General features: G+C 39.5%; 1 protein-coding gene across 2 annotated transcripts in view; it reads left to right on the top strand.

Annotated features, from left to right (window-relative positions):
- Positions 1-18,477, top strand: part of ADIPOR2 (adiponectin receptor 2) — a 51,811-nt gene that overhangs the window by 20,552 nt on the left and 12,782 nt on the right. For both annotated transcript variants that reach the window (XM_082350510.1, XM_082350509.1), the window contains exons 2-3: positions 1,019-1,271; positions 15,731-15,850. In XM_082350510.1, coding sequence (XP_082206636.1) covers positions 1,101-1,271; positions 15,731-15,850 — 291 coding nt within the window. In that variant the 5' untranslated portion in view covers positions 1,019-1,100. The remainder of the gene's footprint in view (positions 1-1,018; positions 1,272-15,730; positions 15,851-18,477) is intronic.

Genomic DNA, 18,477 nt, shown 5'->3' with positions numbered 1-18,477 from the left:
ATTTATGAGCATAACATGTACCTTGGCTTCTTCCTGTTTTTGTCTTTCTAGTTGGATTGGCTGTGATAATCACCTTATTTGGATATGTAACTTAAATCTCTAAAATTAGCTTTTGTCCTGTGAGTTATGAGGTAGAGGGCCAAGGACTTGAAATTATTGAACTCCTAGGAAACTTATGTGATCCAGTTTAGAGAAATATTGATGATCTCTGAACGTGTTTTTACCACTTAAGGACATTTAAATATCATCTGTCATGTTCATTAAACATTTATGTGCGTAGCACTTTCTGGGAACTCAGGGATATAATAGGAGTGTGCTCTTGCCTTCCAGAGTAATCTACTTGGAGTTCAAAGCAGCTCAAAAATACTGAAATTTCAGACATTAAGCAACTTAAATGCAAAACATAACCAATAATATGTGCCATGTCAGTCAGAGACCTTGTCTTATTTCATAAAAGTATGGTGAATTTTGGTTTCCTCACCTGTGAAGTAGAACTCAAAATACCCTGAAGGGTCATTGTGATGATTTAAATGAGATTGGATATGTACAACGTAGTTGTAGTACATAAAATCCACATATATTCTTTCTACAGTTAGGTATGTGTTTAATTGAAAAAGTATTAGATGGCATGTGGTAAAAACAATGCAGGCAGAACGAAATGAAGAGTAAGCCTTCTCACTCCAGACCCTGGGTTCTTCCCTGTGTGCCTCTGGACCAAGAGCACAATTTCAAATAAATAGGTATTCTATGTACACATGTATACTTATTCACGATTTTATACTTTTATAATGTATAAGTGGGAACATTATACATGTCGTCTTTGGTATCCTGCTTTTTTCATTTAAAAGTCGATTTTGGCAGTCCTCTTTATCAACAAATGTAGGTTTTTAAAAATACATTATTATTTTATTCTTAATGATTGCAGAAAATTCTAGTTTTAGTGTATAATAAATAATACGACATATGTCTTCCCCCATCACTCATTCAAATATGTTAATTCAAAACTTTCTCTCCTTAGGGTCAACTCACTATCCTAAAAGTCCATCCTCCCAAGAAGAAGGAACAGAAAGACCTCTTTGTAAGAAAGGCGCGGGTATCCCATGAACGAGACAGCAGAAAACCGACTGGAGTACAGCAGGACTCCAGAGCCAGATATAAGGCTCAGAAAAGGGCACCAACTTGATGGTACAAGGAGAGGTGACAATGACATCCACCAAGGAGATTTGGAGCCTCTTGTAGAGGCATCTGTCCTTTCTTCCTATCATAAAAAAGTAAGTTAAAGTGGAAGGATGGTAAGTAAAACAAATTTATGGGAATGTAGCTGGAGGAAGGATATTAAAAAGAAAGAGTACCGGGACTCTGCTGGAGAGAGGATGGCGTTTTGAAAAGGGACCCTGAGCACATTTGTAAGATTTTGAAGTCTCTTATTCTTAAGGTAGCTAGGAATTAGTTATGCCCTTTCTGTTGACACGTAAAACCGTACTTAAGCTGCGCTATCTTATTTAAGAAAGGAAATGGGTTTTTGTAGTTACCATATATCCTTTATAATTCAGCCATGATTTAGTAATGACATTATCGTTTATATTTTCGGAGAAATCCTAATTGCATGCTGGAACTACTTCTCAGAGTTTATCTCCAGTGCATACCTTGGGAGCCAGTAGAATTCTGGGAAAATAATCTAATCTTTCCTTTTACCTCGCAGAGAAAAGAGCAGCTTTTAAATGATTCAAGCAGCTATACCGAGAGCGCAAAGGTGTAAATATCTGTGAGCAGGTCCCAGTGTCATTGTTAATAGACATTTTGCCGTGTGCTTTGGAACCTTGCAATTGTGTAGCACGTTCAACGTTGTGCTTCTAGTACGGTGTTTCTCATACTGTAGGTTATGCCCATTAGTAGTTTGTGAAATTTATTTTGGTACTACAAGCAGTGTTAATTAGACAGCAAATAAAGATATTAAGGTGCATATATGTAGTAATATACATTTAAACTATGTTATTTGATGAAATTGTTTAGCTTTATTTAGATATGTATGTGTTTATAGATATGAATAATATATACATTTCTTACTGTGGGTTGTAGTTAGAAACATATTGAAAGCCTCTATTTGGAACTGCATCTTTACCATCGTAAGAGATAAGCTTATTGTGTGGGTAATAGTGGTGCTGGTTGGAACTCGAGAGGATTGTCTTGTCTTTTCAGGTCTTTTATAAGAATTTCACCAGAGCACTGTAGAAATACAGGCTATTGGGGCAGGAAATTTAAGGTTATTTCTTCTTTTACCCTTGGTAACACTTTGTAAGCCAGCTTCATACTCTTGGCTAGTTGTGCTACATTGAAAGACTATTTGTGTCCCTGTGTGTGCATGTGCCCCTGCATACACAGGGCAGGATTAAAAACAAGATTTGCTTACTATGAGTAGAGTGTAATTTGGCCTTCAAACTACCATTACTCTTTTTTTTTTTTTTTAATTCATTTTATCTGTTTATTTTTGGCTGCATTGGATCTTTGTTGCTGCGCGTGGGCTTTCTCTAGTTGCAGCGAGCAGGGGCTACTCCTCGCTGCAGTGTGCGGGCCTCTCATCGCGGTGGCCTCTCTTGTTGCAGAGCACGGGCTCCAGGTACACGGGCTTCAGTAGTTGTGGCACGTGGGCTCTAGAGCGCAGGCTCAGCAGTTGTGGCGCACGGGTTTGGTTGCTCCGTGGCATGTGGGATCTTCCTGGACCAGGCAGGGATCAAACATGTGGCCCCTGCATTGACAGGTGGACTCCCAACCACTGTGCCACCAGGGAAGCCCTACCATCATTACTCTTTTAAAAGAAGTTTGACAGATAATCTGGGGTAAGAACTTTCTTCCTTGCTTACAGCTTTGCTTTCTTGTTGATGTTTTACAATAACATGTACTAGCAGCTAAGACTTCCCTATTCAGGCTGAGCAACTTGACTTTCCCTCCACTGCTACTTAGGCCTAAGCAGTTATCCAAGTAGTAAGAACTGTCGCTAGGTTTGGATGAGGACTGGGTTATCTTTTCTTTTTTATTGTAGTAAACACATCACATACGTTATTGCTAACCGTATGCACTTGGTTGTGCCGCAGATCTCTAGAGCTTTTCCATCTTGCGTGAGCGAAACGTCTACCCATTGAATAGCAACTCCCCATTTTCTCCACCCCGCCAGCCCTCGGCAACCACCATCCTACTTTCTCCTTCTATGAGTTTGACAACTTTAGATACCTCATATAAATGGAATCATGTAGTATTTGTCCTTTTGTGACTGTCTTATTTCACTGAGCACAGTGTCGTCAACGTTTGTTCATGCTGTAGCATAAGACAAGCCTTTTTTTCCTAAGGCTGAGTAATACTTTATTGATATGTATATATCACTCTGTCTTTATCCATTCATCTACTGATGGTTGTTTAGGTTGTTTCCACCTCTTGGCTATTGTGAATAATGCTGCAAATATCTCTTCAAGGTACTGTTTTTAGTTCTTTTGGATTAATATCCAGCAGTGGGATTACTGGGTCATATGGTAGTTCTGTTTTTAATTTTTTAGGAGCTTCCATACTGCTTTCCATAGTAGCTGAACCATTTTACATTCCCATCAGCAGTGTACAAGGGTTCTAATTTCGCCATATCCTCATCAACACTTTATTTTCTTTTTTGATAATGGCTGTCCTAACAGATGTGACTGTGGTATCTCATTGTAGTTTTGATTTGTGTTTCCCTGATGATTAGTGACATTGAGCATCCTTTTCATATACCTATTGGCCATTTATATGTCTTTTGGAGAAATGTCTATTCAAGTCCTTTGCGCATTTTTAAGTTGGGTTTGTTTTTGTTTTGTTTTTGTTTGTTTTTTGCTATTCAGTTATAGGAGTTCCTTATATATCTTGGATATTAACCCCTTATCAGATCCATGGTTTGCAGATATTTTCTCCTGTCCTTAGGTTACCTTTTCACTCTCAATTGTCTTCTTTGCTATGCAGGAGCTTTGTGGTATGACATAGTCCTACTTTTCTAATTTTGCTTTTGTTGTGATATCGGTGTCATATTTCTTCATGCCCAGTGTCACGAAGCTTTTTTTTTTTCTTTTTTTTTAGGAAATGCTCAACATCTTTAATCATTAGAGAAGCTCAAGTCAAAACCTCAATGTGATACCACTTTACATGCATAAGAATGGTTAAAATTTTTTTGCAAGGGGGACAATTACAAGCATTCACGAAGATGCAAACCCTCATATATGCTGAGGGTAATATAAATGGTATAGCTGCTCTAGAAAAACTGTCATCAGTTCTTCAAAAAGTTAAACAGAGTTATCATATAACCCAGCAATACCACTTTTAGGTTTGTACCCAAGAGAAATAAAAATATACATCAAAACAAAAACTTTATATGTATGTTCCTAGCAGCACTATTTATGAGTCAAAAAGTAGAAACAACTCAAATGTCCATCACTTACTTGATGAATAGATATATTAAATGAGATATATCCATAAAATGGAATATTTTTGGCAAAAAAAAAAAAAAAAGAAATACTGTTACATACTACCACACGGATGAACCTTGAAAACATTCTGCTAAATGAAAGAAGCCAGTCACAAAGACGACATATTTAATGATTCTGTTTATTTGAAATGTCTAGAATAGGCAAATCTCTATGGAGACAGAAAGTAGATTTGTGGTTGTCAAGTGCTGGGGGGATGGGGAAATGAGGAGTCACTGCTAATGGGTATGGGGTTTCTTTTGGGGTGATGAAAATGTTTTAAAATTGACTGTGTCATGAAGCTTTTCCTCTACATTTTCTTCTAGGATATTTATAGTTTCAGGTCTCACATTTAATTTTTTTTTTTTGGCTGTGCTGCGTGGCTTGTGGGATCTTAGATCCCCGACCAGATCAAACCAGGGCCCTTGGCAGTGAAAGCATAGAGTCCTAACCACTGGACTGCTGGGGAATTCACTCTTTTAACTTATTTTTAGTTAAGTCATTTTGAATTTGTTTTTGTGTATGGTGTAAGCTGAGGGTCCAGTTTCATTCTTTTGCATGTGGATATCCAGTTTTTCCAACACCATTTGTTGAAGAGACTATCCTTTCCCCATTGTGTAGTCTTACCACTCTTGCCGAAGATCTGTATATGTGTGGGTTTATTTCTGTGCCCTCTGTTCTGTTGCATTGGTCTATATGGCTGTCTTTATGCCAGTACCATACTGCTTTGATTACTGTAGCTTTGTAATATGTCTCGAAGTCAGGAAGTGTGATGTCTCCAGCTTTGCTGTTCTTTCTCAGGACTGTTTTGACTATTCAGAGTCCTTTGTCATTCCGTATGAATTTTAGGATTGTTTTTTCTATGACTGGGGTTATCTAAAAGGAAGTGGAAATGTAATAAGCAGAATTGGATGAGGCTTGACTCGGTTATTGAAGGACTAAAAGGCATTCCAGGCAAAGGGAATAGCAGATGTGAAGACTCAGAAGTAAGAAATAGCATGATGCTTTTAGGGAATAGTAATAATGATAATAGCTAACGTGTTTTGAGTATACATTGGTGTATATTGATGTGTGAACCTGCAAAATGTCTGGTATAGCTAGAGTGAAGGGTACAAGGGAGTCGGTTTGTTAGCAAGTGAGCCTAGACGATCGGGGCCTAAAATCCAGATCTTTAGCCTCCCAGTCCAGTGTTCTTCCACCCTCCAAAGTTCTTTCTGAAATGTGTAGTGTTGTGTATTGGTTGAAGTGGATAGACCATTACTTCTAGGCCTCTGGCTCTAAAGCATCAGCTCTTTTAACTGTATTTGCTGAACTTCATAGTTTGTGTTTTGTAACCGTCTATAGATAAAAACACAAAAGAGGCATTTCAAACCAGGTTACCCTTGATCTTTAGTTTTATGGCTTTATTTCGTATCTCTTGAGTTTTTAAGGTATTAAGTTGAATAAAGAGAGCAGCCTTTATGGTTGTCCTACTTTTCCTCTGCTCCAAATTCTTCATAAATGGGGACTGGAGCCAACTTTTCATTCATTCAACCTAGGAATTATTTTCTTGAACTGATTTGCTTTAACCAAACTTATAAGAATGCCACTGTATATTAGTTTATCATAAGAAAGCTAACTTGTAATTAGACTCCCGTCTGCCAGTCACTTCATTTTTTCTTGAGGAGGTCTACTTAGGAAATTCAGTTAAGATTAGAGGCAGTTGCTTTGTGAGAATTTTTTTAAAAACTTGGATGATTTTAAAGGTCTTTTCCATCAATCTTTGATAGAGATAACTAGTCTTTACAGGGTGAGTCTGTATGTTTCTAGGCTGGCCAAAGTGAGTGTTCAGATAGACTGGCTGTTGTACCTCCTCCGTTGGACGACACCAGAGATGCAGTCATCGGTGCTTACTCTTTCAGCTATCATTTTTTGAAGACACCTTAATTTCTACTAATCCCTGTGTTTGAATGTTAGCTATATCAGCTTGCTAATGCCCTTACTACACATTGCAGATTTCTAAATTTAAGGCTGGATTCAACCTGTCAACTTTCCAAAAAGACCGTCAAAATAACCTGTTGATTTATATAACTGAATCACTTTGCTGTACACCTGAAACTAACACAACGTTGTAAATTAACTGTACTTCAGTTTAAAAAATGGTTAATAAAAAAAGCAAACAAACGAAAAATAACCTGTTGATGAGACTAAGCGAAGTCTCTGGTTTACTGCAGTGAGAGTGAGCATCACTCTAAAGCGTCTTGCTTTAGAAAGGAGAGGCCATGGGTGGCTGTGTGTAGGGTGTGAGGTCTGACTTCTAGTGGTTTAAAGCAGGTCTTTCAATACAAAGATCACGTTAACATTGCGCAGAGTTTGTGATAGATTAGGACAGTTGGAGCAAGTCTAGTGAGCAAGTTCTTGCTTGATAAGTGAGTAGGTTTACCCAGTTCAGCAATTTATTATACTAAGGATCTGGTTGAGCAGTCTAATGTTAAGTGAATTTCTGAGAAGTTCCTAAAGCTAACAGCAAAGTTACCTACTGGTTTGTATCCTTAACCTTCCTGGGCAAGGATTTCCTGAACAAATGAAGTCATGTTGTATAGGGGCCTTAGATCTTAGTCCTCATAATTACGTGAATGCAGGAGCCTCAGTTCTCATTGACCTCTGTAGGGGCATATACATTTTAATCAAAATTTGCTGTCCTGGCCCTGGGTATCTTACCATTTCCTTGACCTTTATCTTCTAATTGTGGTGGATGGTGTTATGATTGTAGATCTCTGTGGCACTTTGTCTACTGACTTCAACTAGTAGTTAAATATATAATTTATGTCTTGCTACTCCGCTAAATGCACCCTAAGTTTCAGCTGAACTGAACTAGTCTCTTTTCTTCAAAATGGTACTTTTGCTTTTCTCTCTTGACAGTTCTTTTATTTCGTCTTTCCAAAATTCTATTCCTCATGCAGCCTTTCCCGAGCTCCACACTCCCTGCCTTTAAACTGGCTGTACCTTATTTCTTAGTCATTTATGTAGCTAATTCAGCCCCTTATTAAATTGTATGCCTATGGAAGACAGAGACTATATTTTACTCATCTTTTAAAAAATCCTCTTAATAAATACTTATTAAACTGAATTACTCTGTTGAACTGAGTTGGGCTAAAGCAGATAAATGCCCAATAGACTGATGAATTATTTTCATACTAGACTTATCTTTAAGGACTTTCATCTTTATCACTCTGGTTCTCTCTTTCCAAAGGTAAAATACACTCCAGAGAATTAACATTTTAGGTTGCAGTTTGTATGGATCCTCAGGGTTGGATATTGTTGTGTTTTGAGATATAACCCACTTTAACTCGTCTCACAGATGGACTTCACTGAAGATAGCAGGAGAAAAAGATTTGAAAGTGTCTTTGTACTCACTTCAGAGCATTGACCTCTCTTTAAGTTTAAATATAGTGATTTATTCATAGAAAGCCTTAGAGAATTACGATTTATGCCTTTATTTTAGGCAGCTTTGGTTTTAATTGTTTATCATTTACAATGTCCTGTTTCTCTTCAAAATTTGTTTTGATAACAGAGATATGACAACAGGAGCAGAGCAGAGCAAATGTTTAACCCTTGTATGTGATCATCTTAGTATAGATGCAGTTTAGTATTGAAACAGATCTTTGGGTGCTGTGGTTTAGTGGCTACTAGAAGGGAAATTAAAAGTAATTTCCACTCATGACAAGGTAGTTCTTTAGAATTAATATTGGAAGACAGACTTTTATATATATAGTGCTCAGCACAGACTTTCCAAATCTTCATTATGTGGCAGAGCTATAAACTTGCCCGTGTGCCCCAGAGAAAACATTTTTGTCCTGTGTTCTAGCCACTGCTTGACTCTACCACTTATTTCCTACATGTTATCCTCTGTTTAACCAGGGGAACTATATTTACCACCACCCACTCTGTGTAGATCCCTAATTAGCAACTCCACAATGCTTGAACACAACAAATAACTATTTATGGTCTAGTGTTTTAGACATTTGTTTTTTGAGGACATGTTGGTGAGTATTCTGTAATAGGAGGGTGAGAAGTGGGGATAGTGTTTGGTAGATCAGCAGACTTATTAATACTTTGCTCTTCTGAAGGAAATGTTCTTTTATAAAAATTCAGAAATCTTGCTGACATGTTGGGATGGGTGGAAGTATTTATCTTTACTGGGGTGTGTATTTGACCACTGACCACATTCTGCTTCATAACACATACACTGGACCATGGGAGGTGGAAATATTACCGTTGGTGGTATTTATTAATAAAAAACGGATCCCCCCCCAAAACAAAAAAACACCTGGATGAAGCTACATATCTTAGTAATGTAATCTACAGTGAAATTCTTGCCTTACATATAGGATCGCATTCTTTGAATTGAGGTTAGCTTTTTAGAAGCACCATTTTGGATAGAAGGGCAGTTGTAAAAGATGAGAAGAGAAATGCATACAGGCAGTCCTAATGCTTTGCAAGTTTCCAGCATGCATGAGTTTCAGCTACCATTATTTAACTTCGTTAAATAATACCAGTCCCTCCACAGTATGGTTCAAATTTTAGTTACTGTGGTATATTTACTGTGAAATAATTCTTAAAGTGCCAACTCTCTGCTCTCTCTCCAGTCCACAGATGATGGTGCAAATAGTAGATGTCCATTGTATTGATGACTTCTTTGAAAGTCTGTCAGTGACTGGTCAGTGTACATCTGTTACTCACTTAATCCATGAGACAGCAAAGTGTGTTGCTTCCCAGTGATAAACCCATGTGACCCTTTATAAAAATGGATAATCAAAAGAGGGACTTGGATGACAAAGATAAAAGTGAAGCAAAGAAATGAAGGTGATAATGGCGAGCGTGAAGATCAGGTCAAACATAAATAGGAGTTAGAGAAGCAATAGCTGACTGTGGGAATGTTGGCACTGCCTGCCGCCACTTAAGAGATTCTAGATCTGCAGCCAGAGGATCTTAGTGAGGGCAGGCTTGTCACCATAAAGGAGTATCGTGTGACAGAGGATGTGGATGGCCAGTGGCAGGCAGAAAGGTCAGATGAAAGGAATGCCTAAGGATGTTTCATGACTTTGAAAGTGCAAAGAATAAAACGTTGAAACCCTGATCCAAACTTAGAAAGTACGACAGTTTGCCAAGGCATAGAGTATGTGCTCACTGTGTGTTACAAGTTAAACAACAAGAAGGCACACACTGCTCACATCACTCTTGGTAACTTTTTTTTAACCAATAAACACTTAATTCTCAGTGTTTCTGTTCTAAAATATAGCATGCTAAATAAATACTGGTTTTTACTAGTCTGTTTCTTTGTACATGTAAAACTGACAGAGATTTTAATGTTTTGACAGCATTTTGTTAAGGTCACGGAATAGTCCCCACTGGTCATTAAGATTGCCGTATGTGATTTTGGCTTGCACAGTTTTTACGTCCTGAGCTACTACGCGGAACGAGGGCTGTCTGTATGTGTCGTGGCCTTTTGGACCAATGTCTGTTACCCACAGAAACAGGCCGTTTCATAACTAGAAAACTGTGTGAGGGGAATGAATAGAGCAGGAACTCTGTGGACCCGAGTTGAATTTCTGACTCTAGGTGTGTTACCTTGAACACATCATTTAACCTCAGGTTTCTCATCTCTAAGGTGGTAGCTGCTCAGTGAATACTTCCTGAGATTTTTGAATGAATGCTCACCATTTAGCCCCGGCACTAGTAACCACTTATTAGTAAGTGGCTCACTTGTTAGCATCCTTCACAGTGAAGGATCTGATAAGTTGTTTTTTTTTTTCTGATGTGAACACAGTATTGAACTGTGACATACATAATTTGAGGTGTATAGACCCTCTCATTTCTTTAGATCAGAGTTTCTCACTCCCTGGTGACATTTTGCCATTGTAGGATGTTTAACAGTATTCTGGCCCCTACCTACTGGATGCCAGTAGCATTCCCACCACTTGTGACATGTAAAAGTGAATCCAGTTATTGCCAGATGTCCCCTGGGAGGGGGTGGGGGTAAAATTCCCCCTAGCTGAGATCAAACTGCTTTAGACTTTTAAAGTATTTTCTAATTTACTTCTCTCCTTTCCTGTTTCCCTTCTCGCTGTTGCCAAAGTGACCGTTTCCGAATGCAAGTCTAGCGCTCAGCTTGCTCTGCTCGCATATCCATTAAGTGCTCAGCTTTGCCTGCAAGGTGAAGCCTGAAGCCCAGTAGCATCAGAAGCTTTGAAGGAGCTGGTTCCTACCTAACTTCACCTCCATTCCTCTCCCTCCTTTTTTTTTTTTTTTTTTTAAGCATTTTATTGAGGGATGATTTACAAACATTGTATTATGGGGTAATTTAAACACAGTAAAATGCCCAAATCTTAGATATATAGCACAGTGACACTACGTATGTGTGACGACCACGCAGATCAAGATTCAGATTATTTCCATCATTCAGAAACTTCCCTTACGCCCTTCCAGTCAGTAACCCCTCCCTCACCCCCATTCCCAGTGGTTGCCATTATTGTGACTTCTGCCACAGTAGATTTGTTTTGCTTGTTGCTGACCTTGATATAAATGGAATCATGTGATACACACTGTCTTAATAATTGGCTTCTTTCACTTGGCATGTTTCTGCTACTCACCCAAATTGTTTTGTGTCAGTTATTTATTACGGAAGACTATTCTGTTACATAAATATATCACACTTGTTTATCCAGTTTCTTATTGTTAGACAATTGGGTTATTTCTGGTTTTTCACTATTATGAATAAAGCTACATTGTGCATCTTTACCTTCTTTAACAATTTTTTATTGTGGCAAAATTTATAATGTAAAATTTGCCATTCTAACCCCTTTAAAGTATACAGTTCAGTGACACTAATTGTATTCACAGTGTTGTGCAACCATTACTGTTACTTTCAAAGTTTTTCATCGCCCCAGAAAGACTTAAGGAGTAACTCTTCGTTCCTTCCTCCCCGCAGCCCAGTGTTTGGGAACCTCTAGTTCACTTTCTGTCTCTGTGAATTTGGTTATTCTAGGTATTTCATGTAAGTGGAATTGTTGTGTGGGGTGCATTTCACTGAGCATGATGTTTCAAAGTTTATCCCTGTGGTGGCCTGCGCCAGAACTTCATTCCTTTTTTTTTTTTTTTTTAAACTTTCTGTTTTAGGTTGGAGTGTCGTTGATTAACAATGTGTTAGTTTCAGGTGTACAACAAAGTGATTCAATTATATGTACACATGTATCTATTCTTTTTCAAACTCTTTTCTCAGTTAGGTTGTTACAGAATATTGAGCACAGTTCCCTGTGCTATACAGTAGGTCCCTGTTGGTTATCTATTTTAAATATAGCCTTGTGTACATGTCAATCCCAAACTCCCTAACTATCCCCCCCTCCCACTGTAACCATAAGTTTGTTCTCTAAGTCTGTGAGTCTGTTTCTGTTTTGTAAATAAGTTCATTTGTATCTTTTTTTTTTTTTTTAGATTCTGCATGTGAGCATACGATATTTCTCTTTCTCTGACTTATTTTACCCAGTATGACAATCTCTAGGTCCATCCATGTTGCTGCAGATGGCATTATTTCATTCTTTTTAATGGCTGAGTAATATTCCATTGTATATGTGCACCACATCTTCTGTATCCACTCTTCATTCCTTTTTATGACTGACTAGTATTCTATTGTTAGCTAGGCTGGGTCTCTTCCCTCATCCACAGGCATTTGGATTGTTTCCTTACTCACCTCCTTTGGCCTCACATCACGTTTACTTTGTTGCCACAGCTGTGCTAAACTCTGTACTCTTTGTATGGAGCTTTTTCTTCCCTCTGTGTTTTTGGATTCGGGCTGTTACCTTTCCCTGTCATGCCTGACTGGTGAACTCTTTTTTTTTTAAATTTTTTTTTTTAACTTTGGGTTTGTTTGTTTGTTTGTTTGTTTGTTTGTTTATTTATGGCTGTGTTGGGTCTTCGTTTCTGTGCGAGGGCTTTCTCTAGTTGCCGCAAGTGGGGGCCACTCTTCATCATGGTGCGCAGGCCTCTCATTATCGCGGCCTCTCTTGTAGCGGAGCACAGGCTCCAGACACGCAAGCTCAGTAATTGTGGCTCACGGGCCTAGTTGCTCCGCGGCATGTGGGATCCTCCCAGACCAGGGCTCGAACCCATGTCCCCTGCATTGGCAGGCAGACTCTCAACCACTGCGCCACCAGGGAAGCCCTGACTGGTGAACTCTTAACACATTTTCCAGGGCTTGCTTCAGATGTTACCTTTCTGGAAAACTTTCTAGCAGTGCCAGAGTTAACTTTTCTCTTTTCTGTTTGCATCAGACCTTGTCCATACTATAGACTAGCTCATTGCTGTGGTTTTTTTTTTTTTTTTTTTTTTTTTTTTTTTTTTTTTTTTACTTACATGGGTGCCTTCCCCACTAGGCTGTGGCACCTACTTCAGTGTTCTCAGTACGTAGCCCATCATCATGAGAAAGACCATCACTTATTTATTGCCCGAGTCCTAGGCCCTGGAATAGTTTCTTTTATTCATTATCTTTGTTCCTTAAACAGATGTGCAGTGTAGTGCAGTGTTGTTAAAATCATTTTGCAGATGAGGAAACTGAGGCTTAGTGAGATTGTATATAATTTTGTCAAAGATTACACAATTTATCATTAGTCAAGGTTTATCTGGCTTCAGACTCACTTTTATCCATTGGCAAGCCAACTTTTCCTAAAAACTGTTTAAGTGAATAAACAGTTTTTTCCTCTGTTTGGTGTTCAACCGAGACCATACATCTTGCATTCTCAATGTTTTCTGTTTTCTTGTAATAAACATGTGTTAAGCACTGCTGAGAAGCAAAGCTGTCCTTCCCCATAGCAGTGCCATTGTTCTCCTCCCTCCCTGTGACGGGGAGTTGAAGCGTTCATCTCTCTTTCCTGTAGACGTGGACAGTGGTGGGTGCCCAGCCAGAGAGGCGCCCTCTCCTCATCTTCCTTACCTCAGTCTGTAGTAAAGGTTGCCTATGTGAAGTGCCTTTGCTTCTGCCAGTGAGGCTGCCTTGCCTTTCCCTATCAGTGGTCCTGCATGAAGCCAAGTGCACTTGATCCCATTGGTATCTCAGACTATCTGCAACTTAGTCAGGTTTTACTTTTGATAGTACAGGAAACATTTAACTGTGTTCTATGTGCTTATTTGTAGTTTTATTGGAAACTGCTGGCATGATTTATTTGTCTGAGAATCAAGATTGAATCCATGTTTCTGTTTCTCTTTGTGAAGAATGAACTACATGTTAAACATGCATAAATATTGGACCTATTTTATGTTTTATATAAATTTACATTTTATACTTTAAAAAATCAGTCCGCTAATCATTTCAAGCTGTTGTCTATTTTCAGTTTTCATATAATTGATGATTTAATGGAATTTTATCACTTTTATTTTGTTTAATAAGGCACAGTCCTTAAATCTTTTAAAGCATTAATTAATCTAGCAACTTTGTAAGTATATAAAATATTGGCACAGAGCTGTTCTGGGAGCAATGGAAGAAGACAAACATACACTTAAAATCTAGTTTAGGAAGCGTTACAGTGAAAAAGTAACATTCTATCAAATATGAAATAAAACAGTGTAAGCCAGTGAACAAGAGCTGTATATTAGTTGTCAAATGAGCAGTCTGGACTTGAAGTGCTGAAGAAATTCAGAAGAGGAGGCATGTTATAGGTTAGGTGGAGCCTACATTTTCTGGTGAAAATGGCTTCTTGTTTGAGGGGAGTGAAACACATTGAAATGTTACAATGGTTTGTAGCCCTCCAGACAGCTGTGTTAATATCTGTGTCATTGAAATTTCACAGGATTGGGGGAAGCAATCCAAAAATTGTTCCTAGAAAAGTGGAGGGGTGTGGGAGGGAAACGTGGAACCTTCTTGAAGGAAAGGTAGAGAAACACTATGCGAGAGTAGTTAAGAGGTTTAAACGGAGCATGATGGTGATGGGCTGGCATGGAGGGGCAGGAAGGTAAGTTTTAGGTAAGTAGAGAAGGGGAGGGTGTTTTATTGGTGAGAATAGTAGAGAAGCAGATTCAAGATAGTTTTCTTGGAGAGCATAATTTTTAAAAAATTGAGATTGGGTGCATAGCATGTCTCAAACGCTGCTTAATAGCCTCTAAGTTATCTTGAAAAGTGAAGAAAATAAAGTAAAATCTTAGGATTTCTTTTGAAACGTGTTCAAATTCAAGTTTTGTGGTAGATGACCTCCGTGCGCTCAGCCTCCCCGGCTGGTTTTCTGATTGCAGAGAGAGGATCAGTTCACTCCCTCAGGCACTTATGTGAGCAGCTGTTCACCTGGCAGACACTTAGCTTAGGAAGCAGTTTCCTGTGGTGTCATTATTCACTGAGTGACAGAACCACCAAATTGTAGAGAATGGAGAAGACTGGAGAGATTTAAACTTCTCCTTTTAGATGGAAATGAGAAAATTGAGGCTCAGAAAGGTTGAGAGACCTGTCTAGAAGACCATCGACGTTAGTGGTTAAACCAGGCTCACTCCTGGCGTCTCCTGAGTTCTAGTTCATTGCCCTTCTTACAACTTCACTTCCTCTAAACCAGCAGGCACCTGGACCTGGAGACTGCAGGTTGTCACGTCTTCCTGCATTTCCCCAGACACAGTGAGCGTTTCCTCACCTGTGTGCAAAGAGGAGGGGTTTCGTCTTTTTTTACTTTTCCACTTTGTTAGTTTTAACCTTGGGCCTAATGTTCTTTATATGTTTAGATAAGAATACTAATCTAGTAAGGTGGTTGTCAGGATTAAGTTAGATGGCCTTTCCTTTGTGCTTGGTGTATTTTAAGAATTTAGTAAATGTAGTTTTTTTCCTCCTTTCTTTCTTTTCCCCTAGAGCACTTACCACATTGTATTTATTTTACATGTGCCAGGTGGGATTCTTGGAGATTTCCCCTCAATAATCTCTCAACTTTATATGTGTAATAGTATTATGTGGTCTATGGGTATAATTCTTAAAACGAAAAACAAAGCATTCAAGGCTACTCCTTGAATAGGAATGCTGCTGCCATAGTTCAGTTGTCTGTCAGAGAAGAATCAGGCACCTCTTGTTCATTTTCAGTACTCATAACAATTCTATAATAAACAGACCTTACTTCCTATATTGTTACTTGTCTGAGCCTTGTTTTGACCTTAAGAGAATCTCATTGTAATTCTTCAAGGAAAAGATATTGTTTGGTTCCTTTGGCTCCTGGTCTCTGTCCCTGACTGTTTCTGTGATTGCCTTGCAGAGCTTGGAGGAACGTCGGTGCGATGATGGAGCGTCTCAGGAGGACGAGGGGTTTATGGGCATGTCCCCCCTCTTACAAGCCCACCACGCCATGGAGAGAATGGAAGAGTTTGTGTGTAAGGTAAGGTGGCCCTTTCTTGTTGTTTCCATGCTGTATGTTTAGTCCTTCCCAAACAGGAATCTTTAAGGAGAGAGGCGTGTGGCGGTGTGGGGGGCAGAAGCAGTGTCAAGACTTTAACCCTGTTGAAGGCACAAGTTCTTTGTTTGCCTGCACAGCCGTGATAAAGGTTTGCTAACACTACATTATCCAGCTGGGAAACAAGGCTTTCCTGAAAATAGGTTCACAGAGGAGATGTCTTGTTGACCATTTAGACAAGACAGAATGAAAAAATTGGGGGTGTTCGATGCCTGGAGATACTGAAGTGCCATCTCCAGGTCCTTTGAATCTGTTCTACTGTGATAGCAAATGTGCTACTCTCCTAGGGCTTGTGTGGCTAATCAGACTCCTCTTCAGATAGGAACTGCCCAGTTTTCACACACATCTAGTATCTGCAGTGTAGCTGTGTTTTCTGATTCATTAGGATCCATGTGGGGATTTTTTCCCCCCTCAAATGGTAACTGGAATTGGGGTTGCTTGTTTAGAGAAAATGGTCAGGGACCCTGGTACGGGTATAGCCGCTTGGTCCATCTGATCCATAGGAGCCCTGGCAGGCGTGACCTCAGGTCAGCACAATTCAGTGTGTGTGTGTGTGTGTGTGTGTGTGTGTGTGTGTGTGTGTAAATTCATGTATTAAACATTTTTGAAGGACTCTTGATCATTTAGAGAAACATTTTTCTGACACTTAGCTTTTTCATGAGTTTTATGAAACCAAGACTTTTTATGCACGTAGTCGTAGATCCTGAAAACTAAATTTAGGTTTTCCTACATTCACAATGATTCTAGAAATAATTGGGGCCAGTTGACTTAGAGTCCTATACTTTGGACCAGAGCTGAGAAGAGAATGTTATAATCTGGATATAGACATCTCTTCCAAGACAGAGGGATTGGGGGGTGGGGGGAGTAGGGGGTGGGGAGGAGTGGTGGGAGGGTCTAATCATTTATGGATCTACTTTTAGAGCCTCGGAAATTTGAATCAGTGTTTGAAAACTGGTGAAGAAAAAGCGAAGCAAAACAATAGACCCATTCTAGTAATCAGTGTCTCTGGAGAATTGGCACAAAGGGATACAAAAGATATATTTTGTTTTTCAAAAAGCAAGTTTGGTGTTAAATCTCAAAGTTCAATATTCAGTGTCCGGCCATTAGGGATTTTTATATTAATGGATCCGTGGGGTCCTGTAGCTAACTTGACTGTCTTTTTGTTCTCCCTTCTGAACCAAGAGTAGAGAATAAAGCAGATAAAACTTTCCAGTTTAAGAGCTAATGGGTGAATAAATGGGCACTTTTTTGCTACAGACTATAATTTACTGAAGGAAAAGTAGTGATTATTACCAACCCCTTATCATCCGCTAGCAGTGTGTCTGTGATCAGAGGGAGAGGCTTCCTGGGTCGCCCCACACACCGCGGCCCAGCACCTGACCGTCCTTGATAAACTAGTGACACAGGGTTCTTTCTTGGATTGGAAACAAGTAAACAGTTTAAAATGAAGTGTCCTGTCACCTTGCTAGTCCAGGTACTTTCCCTTTTGGAAAAGCTTTTCTTATAGGGATAGGGAATAAAACCGTTTAGGCTTACAGAGTATCCAAGTTTGATCTTGGTGTCTCTTTCCCAGCCTTCAGTAGTTGCTGTTTACGAGCATCGTCAGGCCCATGTGGGATAGGAGGTGTTCTGTGGGTCACTTTTGTAAATTAAGTTTTGTGCATTGTATGGTCTAATACAAACCTAGTGGACCATTGCTAAGATGTTTGATTTAGGCATTGTCCTTGTCAAGCTTATAAATAAATGTGTCTTTGACTAAGCTGTGACTTTATTCTTCCCCAGGAGGGGAAAGAGAATACCTGTTTGGGTTGGCATTTGGCTACACTGCAAGTTGAACCACGCGGGTGCAGTGTCTGAAAATGATACTATTCCAGTATAATTATGAAAGCACAGCTCCTTGGCCCAGTCTTTAGACACCAGAATGTTTGTTTAGAAACAATGGGGAAAGTCACTCTGACATTGTAAGCATATGTGACTAGTAAGAAACTCGGCATTCTTTTTGACTATTTTGGCTGCGTGATGGATGACACAGTAGCACTTTTCATATGATCACAGCAGAGCTGTTTCCATGTTGTGAACTGCCTTGAGGGAGGTGAGGATTGATTTCTATCTTAGAAAATAAAATGCTCCCAAAATAAAACAGAGTAGCAGCATCTTGTAACAAATTATTTTATTTTGTTGTATGTTAGGATTGCTGTGCATGTCCAGGATGTGGAACATTGCAGGGGGCACCGAGCCAGCCCCACGGCTCTACCCTTGCCCGGTGGCGTTTGTGTGAAGCAGGCTCTTGGGGAGGGAATGGCCAGATTAGCCCAGGCCTCAGGTTTTGAGTTGGAAGGTGAAAGGGCCAGCGGGGAGGGTAGGGAGAGAAGGGAGAGTGAGTTTGAGTGTGAAGAGTGTCACTGCTATTCTTCAGTTGTTTGTGTCCACTCCCTTTGGAGTTCCACAGAGGATCAGTACTCTGAAAACGCCCCTAAGGAAGGATTAGGGGGAGCAGAGAACAGCAGACTCTTGTGGAGGGAAAGGGTGGGCATGGTGGCTGGCCGATGTGG

The sequence above is a fragment of the Balaenoptera borealis genome, assembly GCF_965194805.1.
Source record: "Balaenoptera borealis genome assembly, chromosome: 13".
In the NCBI taxonomy this organism is placed as follows: domain Eukaryota; kingdom Metazoa; phylum Chordata; class Mammalia; order Artiodactyla; family Balaenopteridae; genus Balaenoptera; species Balaenoptera borealis.
This window is presented reverse-complemented; position numbering and strand designations above follow the sequence as displayed.